General features: G+C 39.0%; 2 protein-coding genes across 2 annotated transcripts; one reads left to right on the top strand and one right to left on the bottom strand.

The window, feature by feature from the left end:
- Positions 1 to 968: 968 nt before the first annotated feature.
- LOC147314886 (dicarboxylate carrier UCP2-like) lies at positions 969 to 7,931 on the top strand. Its single transcript, XM_086261995.1, has 6 exons — positions 969 to 1,378; positions 3,405 to 3,612; positions 5,507 to 5,710; positions 7,271 to 7,372; positions 7,449 to 7,629; positions 7,710 to 7,931. The coding sequence occupies exons 1-6, from the start codon at positions 1,253 to 1,255 to the stop codon at positions 7,807 to 7,809; spliced, it is 921 nt and encodes a 306-aa protein (XP_086118121.1). The 5' UTR covers positions 969 to 1,252; the 3' UTR covers positions 7,810 to 7,931.
- A 3,193-nt stretch (positions 7,932 to 11,124) lies between these two features.
- Positions 11,125 to 14,043, bottom strand: LOC147314885 (vacuolar protein sorting-associated protein 37D-like). Its single transcript, XM_086260290.1, has 4 exons — positions 13,921 to 14,043; positions 12,998 to 13,169; positions 12,835 to 12,908; positions 11,125 to 11,655 (listed from the first exon to the last, which is right to left on the bottom strand). Exons 1-4 carry the CDS (start codon positions 14,026 to 14,028, stop codon positions 11,257 to 11,259), a joined length of 753 nt encoding a protein of 250 aa, XP_086116416.1. The 5' UTR covers positions 14,029 to 14,043; the 3' UTR covers positions 11,125 to 11,256.
- Between the last annotated feature and the right edge of the window lie 545 nt (positions 14,044 to 14,588).

The raw sequence follows: 14,588 nt of genomic DNA, 5'->3' as shown, positions 1-14,588 counted from the left end.
CCAGACTTTAATATTTTCAGATAGTGGTCCTACTGAAATATTAACACACCTACAATTCCTGTAAATAGAGGGTTTAAATACATCATCCTTAAGATGTATGATAGCAGAAACATGAAACCTGAATCGATCTAAAAACAAAAAAACAACCACATATCCATGATACAACACCCAAATGACACTGCAGGGTAGTTTTGGGGATGTAACATAACTCAGTTAAAGTTAATCCTGAACCATTTACTCCTGTACTGAGGATGTTGTGAGGTTCTGTTATACTTTGGGGGGCATTTTTTTTTTTTTTTTTTTTTTGCCATGGTTTGAGTCTTCTTGTCCCTCTTAGAGGAAAATGTCACTGCCAATCAAGAGAAAGTGCAATTTCTATAATAAAAGACTATTATTTCATATTATTTCCCTTCATAGTTATCGATCGTGGCTCAATTTGTAATCACAAGGTTGCCGGTTCGAGCCCCGGCTTGCTGGTGGTGGTCAGAGGGCCCGGTGGCGCCAGTGTCCGGCAGCCTCGCCTCTGTCAGTGCGCCCCAGGGTGGCTGTGGCTACAATGTAGCTTGCCATCACCAGTGTGTGAATGGGTGGATGACTGGTTGTGTACAGCGCTTTGGGGACCTTAGGGACTAGAAAAGCGCTATACAAATACAGGTCATTTATCAGATATACACCCACGTGAACTCCTGTGAGTTGGTGGTCGCCATTGCCATCATAAAAACACCAAAAGCAGGATTATTTCCCATAAGAATGGGAGGACATTATCCGTACTAAGATACATAAAACTTTCCTGATGACGCCTCAGCTCTTGTCCGCTGACATTGAAATTGTTTTTTATTTGAAAGCAGGTGGATCATGACAGAGAACACCGATAAAGAACAATCCGGGGTATTCCGCGCATGTGTGTGATGAGTATCTGGAGTTCTGCAGGGCGGTGCAGCAGGTCCGTTCAAAGTCAGTAAATGTGGGCCAGGCTTCACTCGTCGGCTGCGCAGTCAGGTGTTTGTTGACATGCAAAGATACCGACTTAGTTCAGTTTGCTTTCGACTTCTTGTCGTGAGCGTTTCTGTGTAATGGCACAACGACGCTGTTCCCTTCAAACTCCAAACTTTCTTTTGCATGGAGCTTGACCTACATCGCTTTTATTCGTTTCCGTACACGAAGGATGAAATGATGATTAGTCCTTCAATGCGCACTTTGTTATTTAAGTTTTGTTGTTGCTGAGGCTTGCTGTTGAGCTCAGGCACTGATCATGGTTGGAGGGAGAGCGGCTGATTTGGTGCCCACAACTGCTGTTAAAATCTTCTCAGCTGGAACAGCAGGCTGCGTGGCGGACCTAGTCACCTTCCCTCTGGACACCGCCAAAGTCCGGCTACAGGTGAGGCATCAGGAAGCCCCACCCACCTCATGGTATTTGCAACTATAGCCACCTCAAAATATTCTCGGTAATTAAGAGCTTTATATTTTATAACAAAAAGTGTAACACAATTCAGAATATAAAAAAAGTGGAAAAATTGGTGCACAGGGACACCCCCCTCACCCCGACCCGGCTCAGCTTATCGTGTAAGTGTTGTTTCCTGATTTCTTTCTTTCTTTCTTTCTTTCTTTCTTTCTTTCTTTTAACATATTTGTCACACTCAAATGTTTCAGATCACCAAATTACCGAAACCCCAAAGTCCGTTTTTAACTGATGATTTGAGTTATTAAAGAAACAAGTGTAACGTGAGGGTTCACTTGATGGAATCTCCCTGAATAATTAGGAACAGCACGATGGAGACAGTTAACTGTCTTACCAGCCTCTTTACTCTCAGCACACAGCAACAACAAAAACCAACACTTCCTGTGTGCCGCCGTCATCAATATTTCACTGGGCTCTAAGAAGCCAGGAAATGTTATACTCAGATCAATGCAGAAAAACCAACTAGGTAGATATAACACATACTTATTACTGCTTTGAACATGCATGTGTAAACATTCAAATGTGTAAACATGTAAATACCAAAACAGGTAACCACCAAATAGCTGCATAACTAGCTCTATAACCCTTGTAAACACCTCTTTTTGTATATCAAATTACCTTTAAATTTACTTCCACATTTTACACAAGATATCCAAACCTACCTTGCCTTGTGTGAAAATGTAAAATTTACTGTGACCACTCACATTTTTAAGAAAGCAAAGTTCAATTTCACTAGCCACACCCAGGTGTGATTACTGCCAGTCTAAAAAGTGAAGTAGGCTAAAATATGACACAATTCAAAGAAACAAAAAACCAAAACAAAACATGTAAAACAAAAAGTCACTGAAAGATATCAGTCTGGAAATGGAAATGGAAATGGAAAGTCATTTCTAAGGCTTTGGGACTCCAGTGAACCACAGAAAAGAACCCAGTACAACATCTGAAGAACTGCAGGCCTCACTTCAGCTAGGGTCAGAGGTATAGAGGTGATGGGAATGTGATGGTGTCGAGCTGCTTTGATGCTTCTGAGCGACTTGCTGTAGCTAATGGAACCATGAATTCTGCTCTCTACCAGAACATCCTGAAGGAGAATGTCCAGCAATAAGTTTGTCCCTTCAAACCCAAAAACACTTGAGTTATGCAAGAAACACACTAGTGTTTTGGATCCTTATCCTGCTCCTAAATGGTAAACTGACTGGTTCTTATATAGTGCTTTTTTACTCTGCCTCATTCACCCATTCAAGCAAGCAATTTTTGCTATGCTTTTTCTATCTACAATTCACACACATTCATACTCCGATGGATGCATCGGAGAGCAACTTGGGGTTAGTATCTTGCTCAAGGATATTTGGCATGTAGACTAAAGCAGCCAGGGATGGAACCACCAATCTTCTGATTAGCAGATGACCTGCTCTAGCACCTGAGCTATAACCACCCCAAATGGCCTTGTCAAAGTAGGAACTGGCGTTATCAAACTCCAGACTGAAATCTTATTGAGATGCTTGGGAGTTATTTGAAACAGGCTGTTAACGCCTGTTAAAAACAATGTTGTTTGTTTGTTTTTTTTTTACAGGCGTAACTAACAAAATTACCAGTGAGTGTCAGTTTTCCCAAAATCATTGAAGTTGCCATATCTGTCTAAGAGCATAAAAAATAACATTTATTCATAATGTTACCACATGAGCATTTTTAGGATACTATAGATATAGATTGTTGTCAGCCAATACCTGTGTTTTGGCTGACTAGAAGATAAACTGCTTTTCATGTTGTCCAACCCCCTAGTTCAAGCATATGCTCAGAAATATCTCAACACGGCTGCATGTTACACGAATGTAACCTAACAATTAAGAAAGCAGCCTGATCACAGACATATGTGGACATTTTCCCTCTAAGTGAGGCAGTGAGGCTGATGGCACATCTTGAACCTGTTATTATGTTTCTTCAGGTGCAAGGTGAATCCAAGCCCTTACTGAAAGGCCAGAGGGCGGAATACCGAGGTGTGTTTGGCACCATCTTCACCATGGTGAAGACAGAGGGGCCGAGGAGTCTGTACAGCGGCCTGGTGGCAGGGCTGCACAGGCAGATGAGCTTTGCCTCGATCCGCATCGGCATGTATGACACCATGAAGCAGCTCTACACGCGAGGCTCAGAAAGTATGTCTGCATCAAAACCACATCCCACAACTCAGTACACAGCAGAAAGCTCAGAAAGTACGTCTGCATCAAAACCACATCCCACAACTCAGTACACAGCAGTTTACAGCCAGTGTACCTCAGGAGTTTCACAACTACCAAACAAATTTAACCTGTTAAACCTGTTGCTGGTCTTGAGCTGGACTTTGTATTATTTGCCTTGTTTGGATGGATTTATTGTTTCTGTCCGATGTCTCTTTATGTTATAATTTAGATTTTTTTTTAAACAAACCTTATAATGGTGAACTTTTAAAGCCAGGTTTCCATTGGTAAAAGAGATCTTAATTTACGGCACTTCCTGGTTAAAGTAAAAATAAACATAAAAAAAACCCCCCAAAATGAGCTTCAAATACAATTATTTTATGAAGAACTCACTGTCTTATTGTTTTGATTAATAATTAAAATTATCACAGCTAAAGGTGGTACAGATGGAAAACAGATAAAATCCTTGCAGGTGATCCAGATGTGCAAAAATTCCTTTACTGTGAGTTTGATGTCAGTGTTTCACAGCTGTTACGAAATACATGCCAGTCGGCAGGTATAAACATGTAAGAAATTATGTTCAGAAAGAGACGTTTAACTGATGTTTAGAGCAACTGGTTAGTTTAGATTTTTTTAAGATTTCTTAAGGGGCTAATGAGCTCAAACACTCCCTTCCTAATATCTGAAAATAAACTTCAGAAATTGAAAAGTCCTGATCATCTAACCGGAAATCAGACTCAGACTAAAATGAGTATAAGTCTAAACCGTAATCGCCTGAACTTGTTTTGCAGAAAATGCCTCCATGATGTAAGCCATGGAGAAAAAATAAGATAAGATAAGATAAGATAAGATAGAACTTTATTAATCCCTCGGGTGGGTTCCTCTGGGAAATTCGACTTCCAAAAAAAGCACAGCACCGACCGAAGTTACAGTTACAGAACTGTTATATATATATATATATATACACACACACACACACACACACACACACACACACACACACACACACACACACACACACACACACACACACACACACACACATATATAAATACAGAGACAAATATAAATAAAATATACAAAGGGGATAAATAGAATAAATAGGAATAAAAAATAAAAATACAAGTGAATTGCACATTTCAAGTATTGAGTCTATTGCACTGTTGACTATTTACAAAAAGTATTGCACAAGGTATTGTACAGTGAGGTGCAGAGGCACTGCAGCTTAGTTGTTCCCCCCACCTTTGTCCTCCTGTTTCCCCTCCCTCTCCCCTCCAGAGAGGAGTTAAACAGTCTGATGGCGTGTGGGACAAAATGTCCTCTTTCAAGGAATGTGTTTATGCTGGAGGCCTCACCTATTCTAACTATGCCGCTGTGGCATTATTAAGCAATCCAGATTTCCACCCAGATCAATAAAACTTCAGAAATTAGAGACACAACAACACACCCGCTTGTTCTCATTTCCATGTCCAACCCTCTCTTTCACTTTTTCTCTGGTTTTTAAACTCTCCCAAAGGCATAAGGACATCTGCCTGACCTTGATGAGGACATCTCCAAACTATAATCTCTGGCCTAGCTTGTTGCTTTATTTAGTGAAATTATCAATTAAACCAGTTTGAATGAATAATGTTCTACCAAAGAAAACAGTGTATGTCTACCCCAGTAGGAAATGATGCTTGAAACCTGAGAGAAGAGGATCTACCAAATAGAAAGTGAAATATTAACTCGCTTCATATTAAAAGCATAACTGAAAAATTTTGTGCATCCAGGTTTCACTATGATTATCCGAACTGCACCAAGTTTGATCTCTAATTGCTGTGTGTGTCTTTGTTTGAGGCACCAACATGTCATAAATCAATTGCTTGCGTAACAGATGCTGGACTCGGGACTCGACTGCTGGCAGGTTCCACCACAGGAGCGATGGCCGTGGCTTTTGCTCAGCCCACTGACGTGGTGAAAGTCAGGTTCCAGGCTCAGGCCCTGCGGCCTGAGAGCGGCTCTGTCAAGAGATACAGCAGCACGACTGATGCCTACAGGACCATTGCCAGGGACGAAGGTTTTAAAGGCCTCTGGAAAGGTATATTAAAATACACTCCACAGGGTTTAGGTGTTATTATTGCACAACATGACATCCCTAACACCACTGAGCAGCGGTCATCTTGTAGCAGTTATGACTTATATCATTATATTTCTCATAGATTGCCACAGGGATGATTCATGTCAGCCTCTGAGCTGTAACATCATGGTCAACAAAAAGGAAAAAGCAAAAAGCAAGGGTTTAGGGTCATGTTAAAAATATAAGCTCTGAGGGAAACAAAAGTAAAAATCATACTTACACAAGTTAGTGGCGCTTTTATGGTTTCTGCAGCCTAACACTTATGTTACGTCACAAATTAGACCACAGGTGACTGACTTCAACTGACTTGTCCCCAGAATTTTACGGAGTCTTCTGTTGGCCGAGCATTTCTCAGAGAAACCGGCTGCCTTATGTGCAGATTTTATGTTGCAAAACAAAGATGTGACGCTTGCGTTACTTCAGGCATCTGACAGAGAGCCCACAATGACCTCTGGATAAACCAGCACATTTTCAGATTAGTCTTCCTAAAGGGGAACCACAGTGATTTTACATGTGAGTCTTTTTCAGGTGTTCATGAAACTACTGTATGTTTGGGAAAATACTGTGTGGCTCCAGAAAAAAAGTGCTTCCTCTATTGACTGACAAAAACACAACAAGTGATTTGAATTTGTTTTGGTGAAGAAAATTAAGATTAATTAAAAAAAGGGCTTAAAACTACGTTAGCTGCTTGCAACATAACAGAACTGAACAAACTCCCTGGAATTGTTGGTAATCAAATCACAAGGTTTTCCCCAAGGAAGACAAATCTGTATAATCCCACAATTGACAATTATTTTTCCCATTTCTATTAGTGAATAAGACATACAGTAGAGTCTAGAAATCTTTGGACAGTGACACATTTTTCATAACTCTACATTCTTGAGTGCAGACTCTCAGCTTTAACTTTTAACCCTAAACCTTATTTGGCGGTGAAGTCATTACATTTCTATGTGCTTTTTTTAATCAGTGTGGGTTAATAGTTCAATATATGCATTTTTTTGTGTCCTTTAACCATTAAAACTAGAATTAATTTAGACAATGCTTCAAAACAACAGTCCAAATACAGCAAGTACCCAGAGATGTTACCACGATGGCTGTTGAATGGCAAGACTTGCTTCCAGAGGGACTTGTGGATATTTTTTATAAATTAGCAGCCAGTGAAACTTCTACATGATCATTTTTTCCCCTGAAAGCCCTAAATAAGTTACACAATAGATTTTTAAGGAATAAGCAAATATGCCACAAATTTAAACTTATATTTACTTTTGTTTTTTATCCTCTCACTCCATTTTTTGAAAAAAAAATTGCAAATTTCTGCTGATAATGACATGAGTGTGCTGCTGAAACTGATTTAAAATGAGATGCTGTTAACTGTTGAGGCCAGTAGAAGAATTTCTTCTTTATAGCAAAGTGAAAATCATGACTGATTTTCATGACTGTTTGATGACAGCGCAGGATGTTTTTTAAGACTGAGTTCACCAGAGAAAGAAAAGTGTTCCTATATGTTTGCTGTTCTTACAGGTTGTCTTCCAAATATAACTCGTAACGCCATCGTAAACTGCTCTGAGCTTGTGACCTATGACATAATGAAAGAGCTCATCTTGAAGTATAACCTGATGACAGGTAAGTGCAAATCTTTCTAACGCTCTCTCCAGCGTCGTGTTTGTTTGTTTAAATAACAAATCAGTTTTTCCTGCAGACAACATGCCGTGCCACTTCACCGCAGCATGTGCAGCCGGTTTCTGCACCACGATTGTAGCATCCCCTGTGGATGTGATAAAGACACGCTTCATGAACTCAGTGCCTGGGCAGTACAGCGGTGCTGTTAACTGTGCTATAACCATGCTGATTAAAGAAGGACCAACAGCTTTCTACAAGGGGTAAGGAATGTATTTTTGAAAACCAAGCATGACAGAGTGACTCCTACACACATTCTTGTTTCATCTGATTTCTTTCACAGCTTTGTGCCCTCATTCCTTCGCCTGGGTTCCTGGAACATTGTGATGTTTGTGAGCTACGAGCAGATAAAGAGAGCTGTGATGAGGTTTCAGCAGTTCTGAAAATCTTTGCTCGGACCTGTTTGCCTGTTGGTTTGATACTGAAGCCATTGTAGCACAGCTATTGTTGTTGGTTTAGACCTTTTCACCCTCAGGAATAAAAGTGCACATCTAACAAGGAGAAACTGCAGTGATGATTGATTTTTAAAAAAAAAGCATTTATTTAAATATTTACTAATTCTTTTCTTATATCTCCAAAAGCCCTCTTTTCACACGAGGCATTTTAATGTTTACTGGCACACTTGAACAGACGCACAAGACAAAATGCCCACAGTGCATTCTTTAAGTTGTATCTTTCTTAGGCAAGTGTATGCATTCATTGCCTTTGCTTCCAAGTGTAGTAATACACGCATGAATGGAGAAGCACAAAGCTGAATTTAGATGTGCAAGGTAACAAATGACTGTTGGATATATACTGACAGAACAGGTCGAACATGTTTCTGAGGCTGTAAAAAAGAATATAGGAAGTGCAAATGTATGTAAATATGTAGCCCAGAGTAATTATCCCATTTCATACTGAATTTTCCCAAAGCATACAATTAACACCTTTTGGAATGAGCAGCTCCTATTTTTATTTTATTTCATGGATAAGGTAGAAATGTTTGTTTTATGTTAGGCCATAATTGAAACTACTGAGATAACATGTATACTCTACTCACACTCTTCAGAAAGGCATGTTCCTGGATACTAGAGAAAAGGGCAAATTGTTTATTATAACTGCAGATTCAGGAGGAACAACAGCTTTCATTCTGGTTGTGTAATGGTGGGCCAGCTCTATATCATCCTGAGGTGCATAGACATTTGCCCACCCAGTCTACCTGTGTTTTGTAGGAGGTAAATCAGGAGTAAGGGTGTTGAGCAAACTGTTGTGGTTTGCTGCTTCACAATTCCAGCAATAAGTCGCTCATTCTCAGTGGGTGCTGGATAATGATGACCAAAACAAATAAGCCTCTTTTAGTTACCGTGATCAATAACCTTTTGCTTGGTGGCTTTGAACCCACCATCTTCTCTGGTCATATGACAAGTTATGCTAAAGTGTTATTATTTCAATATCTGCTCAAAATGCATAGATATATAATTCCGACATAGTTTTAGACCTTTATATAACTCAGATCAGTATTGTGACAGATGAGATTAAATGGGTTACATTAAATCCGACATAATATTTGTTTTCTAAAATGTCTCAGTCTTCATTGAAAACTTGAACTCAGCACTCATAGCATATGTTTGCTCACTGGGTTTAAGCTACTGTGGGAAAACTCCCTGTAAGCCTCATATATTTTCTGTATTTTGGGTAAAATTATTGCTTTGTGACTTTTTGTTGGGTTTTTTTTAAGTGAATGTATTGCTGGGTCAGGGCATTTTTATCTCTTAACCTCTCTCTAACCTCATATACGAGGTTGACTGTGTGTGAGTTAGACTCTATGTATAAGTATACTGGTTCACTTGGTCTGTTGCACTTGTATGCCTGTCAGTTATGTCTAATGTATGGTTTATGCTTTGACCAACTGGACTGTCCTGTTTAAAGTTTTAAAAATATGAATAAAATGTAGATGAAATAAGAAGGCAGTAAATAAAAGGACAAGATTTTCTATAGGGGGGCAAATGTTGACCCACACACGTACACAATGAACCTCATCATGTGTTACTATATACCTGCTGTACTACTGGATGCTGTTACAGATACTCTTCTGTATAATCCCCCATGAGACCTTTCAGGGAAACAATACAGAGATAAAACACCACCTAAGTGTGAGATTCAAGCCAGTAAAAGACTTTTCAGGCTAGAGGATGCAAGCTCCTACAAATATTTTATGATAGTTCATCTTTCTTATGCCATTTGTATCATTCTTGGTGTGTATACAAGCTTATTAACAAAAGTATCCGCATATTCAAACATAATCGAGTTTCCTGCCAAACAATGCAGAGACACGGAGGTGAACAGCACAAAACAACCAGCTGACAGACAAGAAAATTGCCCAGTTTGAGTCTTGCAGGACAAAAGACGCTGCTGACAAAGATGAAACTGAAGTCTGTGCTGGAACAAAAGCCCGTATACATGGTCCACCTTGCTAATCATCTCCATGGCTGAACTGGTATGGCAAAGTGTGGTGGACCACATGGCACCCAGGCTAACCCTAATGTCCGCTCAGGCGAGTCCATGTTGAGCCAAAGCAGGACATGGACTCGTTGGTCTTTTATCAAAAGACTTTGAGCGTGGACATCATCATGAAGGAAGCGTTGTTTGTGCTCCTTCTCTGACCTTGGCAGGAGTCTCTGGGCATAAATGGCTGCAGGTATCGAGTGTCAGTGAGCAGTTCAAGTTCACCACAGAGAAAACATTACTGTGTTCTAACCAGTTTATAATTACTGACGGCGTTTACAGTAAAATCACCTTAAGTTAAAACTCTGTAATCAAAATGATCAAAGTTTGATTTTTCCTCCTGTTATTGTTGGTGTGGTTTACCATGTTAAAATAGTATATCTGCAGTGTATGGTTCTAAGGACACTTGTTTCCAGCACTGAATGAATGAAACTTGAAATTTTTCATTATGAATGGCATTTTTTTTTTTCAGTTGTGGAAAGAACCTCCATATCGATCACCTGAAATCATGTATCATGTGCAAGGAAAACAAAACTTTAGAAAAAGCAAACGGGGCATGGTTTATATGCCTTTCTAATGACTTCAGATGCACACAGCCACCTTTAAATGAATAGAAAAGAAGTCAGCTAGATGAGTTGAATTTTGCCCTCCAGACAGAACTGTCATCAACATCACTTAAAAAGTGCTTCAAAAGATACCTTTCCGTAAGCTCAGCAAGAGTGTTTTCTCATAATATTCCACTAATGGCACTAGCTTTGAAAGCTGAGTGGTATCCGTCATATGCTGGCTATGAGTTAAAGACACAGATCTGGTGTGCAAAAGATTAAAAAAAGAAAAGAAAACGCTACCTTTCAAAGATTTCAAGGTCTTCATAGAGTTGTGAGGCTTCAAAAAATGTGTAACTCAAAGTACAGCAGCAGAGTAAATACATTAGGAACTGTTTCTGAGGGGAGTTGGATGATCCCCCCCCCCCCCCCCAAAAAAATAAAATAAAATAAATAAAACTCTGAGCTATGAAGCGCTTTATCTTTAGTCACTTTGCATTTGGTAGCTTCTTTAAAATGTCCATGTTAAGTTTGTTGAGGGTGATTTAAGTGGCTGGTCAGTCATCAGTCCAAACAAGCTGAAAATTAACTAATTCTGGTCCCTGCACAGTTAAATAAATGGTCTAGTCCCCAAAGAACCCCTTTCTGCAGAATAAACAATAAACCTGCTGAGTTTTTTTCTGATATAACTGAATATATTCTTCTACCCATGCTTTACTTTTTTTCAATATTTATTTTATTTATTTATTTATTACAACAAACACATTAATCCAGACTAAATTTGATTAAAAATCCATGACTTCAGTGCGGTGCTGGTTGGTGCCTCCTCGGCTGCACGTTCAGTGGCTGAAGACGGATGGGTTTGCGGCCTCGGAGGTGCACTCCCATTCGAAGGAGCTCATCCTCATCAGAGCAAAACAGCGAAGGCTGGATACAGGGGACAGTGTTTATGTGGGCGCCAAGCACCAGTAGGAATGGAGGTAAGACAGCAGCTGTGGTCAAACTGACCTGCTCAGGAAGGCCCAGAGACAAATAGTGAGCCTCACTGAGCCTTTGTGCTGTTTTTGTTTCATTTCGGATTATCTCCTGCAGGTTCTTCATCAGGACCAACCTGATGTGGTGGAGTTTCTGGGAGCTGACAAAGAGCTCCAAAAAATCTTGTATTGCTGTCTTTCCATCTGTAAACCTCTGAAACAGTAGCTGTGAGACAGAAACACATACAGAAGGCGTTTTGCAGAGCACAACTTGGCTCCAGCATCAATCTGAAATGTTTGTGGGTATTAAAGTGGGAAAAATGTAGCTTGCTGTTCATATATATTTGGAAACTGACACAAGTTTTTTTTTTTTTTAACTGTTTAATGAAACATATTCCAATGGCAGTTATATAATGGACATGGGCATACTGTCTAGACTCTTAGCTTTCATTTGAAGGTATCAACATTCAAATTGGATGAAGGGTTTAGGACAGGGGTGCCCAATCCCGGTCCTCGAGAGCTACCGTCCTGCAGCTTTTAGATGCATCCTTGTTCCCACACACCCGAATCAAATGAATGGCTTGTTATCAGGCCTTTGCCAAACACGATGGCATGCTGAAGAGGTAATCAAACATTTGATTCAGCTGTGTTGGAGTAGGGATGCATCTAAAAGCTGCAGGATAGTAGCTCTCGAGGACTGGGATTGGGCAGCCCTGGTTTAGGAGTTTCAGCTCCTTAACATGTGCCACCCTCTTTTTAAAAGAACCAAAAGTAATTGGACAATTGACTCAAAGTCTATTTCAAGGGCAGGTGTGGGCAATTCCTTCATTATGTCATTGTCAATTAAGCAGATAAAAAGCCTGGAGTTGATTTGAGGTGTGGTGCTTGCATTTGGAAGATTTAGCTGTGAACAGACAACATGGGTCAATGCAGGTGAAACAAGCCATCCTTAAGTTGCTAAAATAGAAAAATTGTGGTTTTGTACAAAACTAAAATTAGAAAAACATTGTCTCTGTCCAAATACTTTTTGACCAAACTCTATATATTTATTGTGTTTTAGGACTATTTTTATAATGGGATAATAGTTTGCCACAACTTTGCCAGACAGAGTGAACATATTGAGCCAACGCAGGGATATTACTCCTGAATTAATATAAATGTGAAAAAAACAAAAGAATCCTGTGTTTTGTTTATTTTTTTTATTTACTTGGCAAACCTTTCATTCCTACAGATCTTGATCCTGCAGATCTTTCTGATGTAATGCAGTGAGATTTAGTTACTATCGTCTTATTAACAACAAGGTATTTGAGTGTGTTATTAAAGAAAATACTTCACTGATCACAGATCAACAAAGTGGCTCTGCAAATTATTAAAAAAAAAACCCCCCAAAACATTGTTTCCTCACCTCAGACTCCTCCTCTGCATGTCTGATCTTGTTCAGGAGACACCAGTGAGCATAATGAACACTGTATTTTTCTGCTATAATGAGAAATGAAAGTGTTTCAGCATGTTGTCTAAATAGTTTTTGGACAGGCAAAGAAAATCAGACCAGAAGGGCTTTCACTTACCGAGTTGATCTTGTTTGGCCTGAATGATGCTTCTGAGTTTCTTCAGCTCCTTGTACTTCACTGCAAGCAGCAGCTTTGCATCTCTAAATTTGGGTTTCTGGCTAAGATTGACTTTGGCCAGGTTTTGATTTGAAATCCGTGTCTTTTGCGCAGCCTGCTGGAGCCTCTGAAACTAAAAAAGCACCACATCTTGTTTTAGAAACAAGAAATGAATTAGTGCTGTGCTTTTCCCCTATATGTGCAAAAGTAAACAACAGCAGACCCAAGATGTTTGATTGATTAATCAACTGGGAGGAATGTATTAGTCGCTATTATAATGTTTGTTTAAATCTCTTTTTTAAAGCAATAAATATTAAATGCTTGATAGTCAAAGATTATAAAATGGAAGAGGTCCTACTGTGAATTTATGATGATAATAATAATTAGTTGATGATTTTATAACACTGACGAATAGTAGGACATTGACAGGGACCATTTTTATGTAACAAGTATGAATATTTTTAATATTTCTTAGAGTATTTTACTGTGTGTCATTAATACTTCGCAGAAGTAGAGTAACCTACTTAACACATTTACCACCCAATGCCCTCAATTAACCATGTTGGTAATTACGAAAATAATTTTCTCCCTGTCTTTATTTACATGTGTGCACATTATATTTGTAGTTTTAACATATAATTATTGTTTTTATCCATCAATTTTGGAATAAATTTGGAGTAACAAATTATAAAGCATATTAACATTTTTCTTTTTATTAAGATGCCAAATTACAGTTATTTACTTCACTTATTTACTTCTCGGAGATCTCAAGGGTGCAGGCTCAAATTTGGGAAACGTGGTCTAATGAATTTGTTAAGCGCTGCACTTTTAAAAGAATCCGAATACTTCTTATTCGTGTTAGTTTAAACATCTTTTTCACTCACCTTTTCACTGCTCCTGGCCATGTGAGTTATTTTGTCCTCGTCTTCCAGCAGCTCTCGCAGCTCTCTGGTTCTGCGGACGCCGAAGTGAAACCGGACCGGCAGAGACATGCTGACCGTCCGTGCTCTGGATGCTCTCTGTCTCCTCAGTATAACACCTGCTGGCTCCTGAAGCGTCCTTCGGGAGCTGTTGATGCTGCATTCAAAGACAGTCAGAGGTTATACTACTGCAGAACTTGTGGAAGTAAACATGAATCTTCCTTTGAAAGTTTGAAATCCTGGAGAAAGAAATGTTTTGCATTTTTTTTTTGTAATTTTTGCTACTTTCTGCCGAAAGTAGTTAAACTAAAACATATTTATGTTTTAGTTTAACTTAAATAATAACTTTAGTTATTGGTTAAATAATAGCCAATAACTAAATTGGTAAAAATGCTTCTTTAAGCTTGTGTGAACCTTTCACACAAAAAGGTCTGTGTGGTTTTCTTTGGGAGTGTCTTAAAACTGAGTTTGAATGTGTAAAAATCACTGAAACACATCATCTATTAATGAATCAAGGACTTGGGAAAAAGCCTTTGAAGATAATGCTGGTAGTTATTTATTCTTGTCAATAAATTACATAAATAGTTTCCTTGCCATGCTTAATATTTGTTCAAGATGAGTTCTAGAGAATT

Source organism: Aulonocara sp. 'chitande type north' Nkhata Bay, linkage group LG14, assembly GCF_057382095.1.
Source record: "Aulonocara sp. 'chitande type north' Nkhata Bay isolate Kocher_YH1m ecotype deep benthic linkage group LG14, A_spYH_male_GT1.1, whole genome shotgun sequence".
Classification (NCBI taxonomy): Eukaryota; Metazoa; Chordata; class Actinopteri; order Cichliformes; family Cichlidae; genus Aulonocara; species Aulonocara sp. 'chitande type north' Nkhata Bay.
Note: the sequence above shows the minus strand (reverse complement) of the source record. Positions and strands in the feature narration are given on the sequence as shown.

Coding starts and splice junctions, on each gene's coding strand:
- LOC147314885 (XM_086260290.1), bottom strand. CDS start 14,028: ATGTCTCTGCCGGTCCGGTTTCACTTCGGCGTCCGCAGAACCAGAGAG. Junction 12,909..12,997: donor GGCCAAACAAGATCAACTCG/GTAAGTGAAAGC, acceptor TTCTCATTATAG/CAGAAAAATACAGTGTTCAT. Junction 11,656..12,834: donor ATGCAGAGGAGGAGTCTGAG/GTGAGGAAACAA, acceptor TCTGTCTCACAG/CTACTGTTTCAGAGGTTTAC.
- LOC147314886 (XM_086261995.1), top strand. CDS start 1,253: ATGGTTGGAGGGAGAGCGGCTGATTTGGTGCCCACAACTGCTGTTAAA. Junction 7,373..7,448: donor GAAGTATAACCTGATGACAG/GTAAGTGCAAAT, acceptor TTTTTCCTGCAG/ACAACATGCCGTGCCACTTC. Junction 7,630..7,709: donor CCAACAGCTTTCTACAAGGG/GTAAGGAATGTA, acceptor TTTCTTTCACAG/CTTTGTGCCCTCATTCCTTC.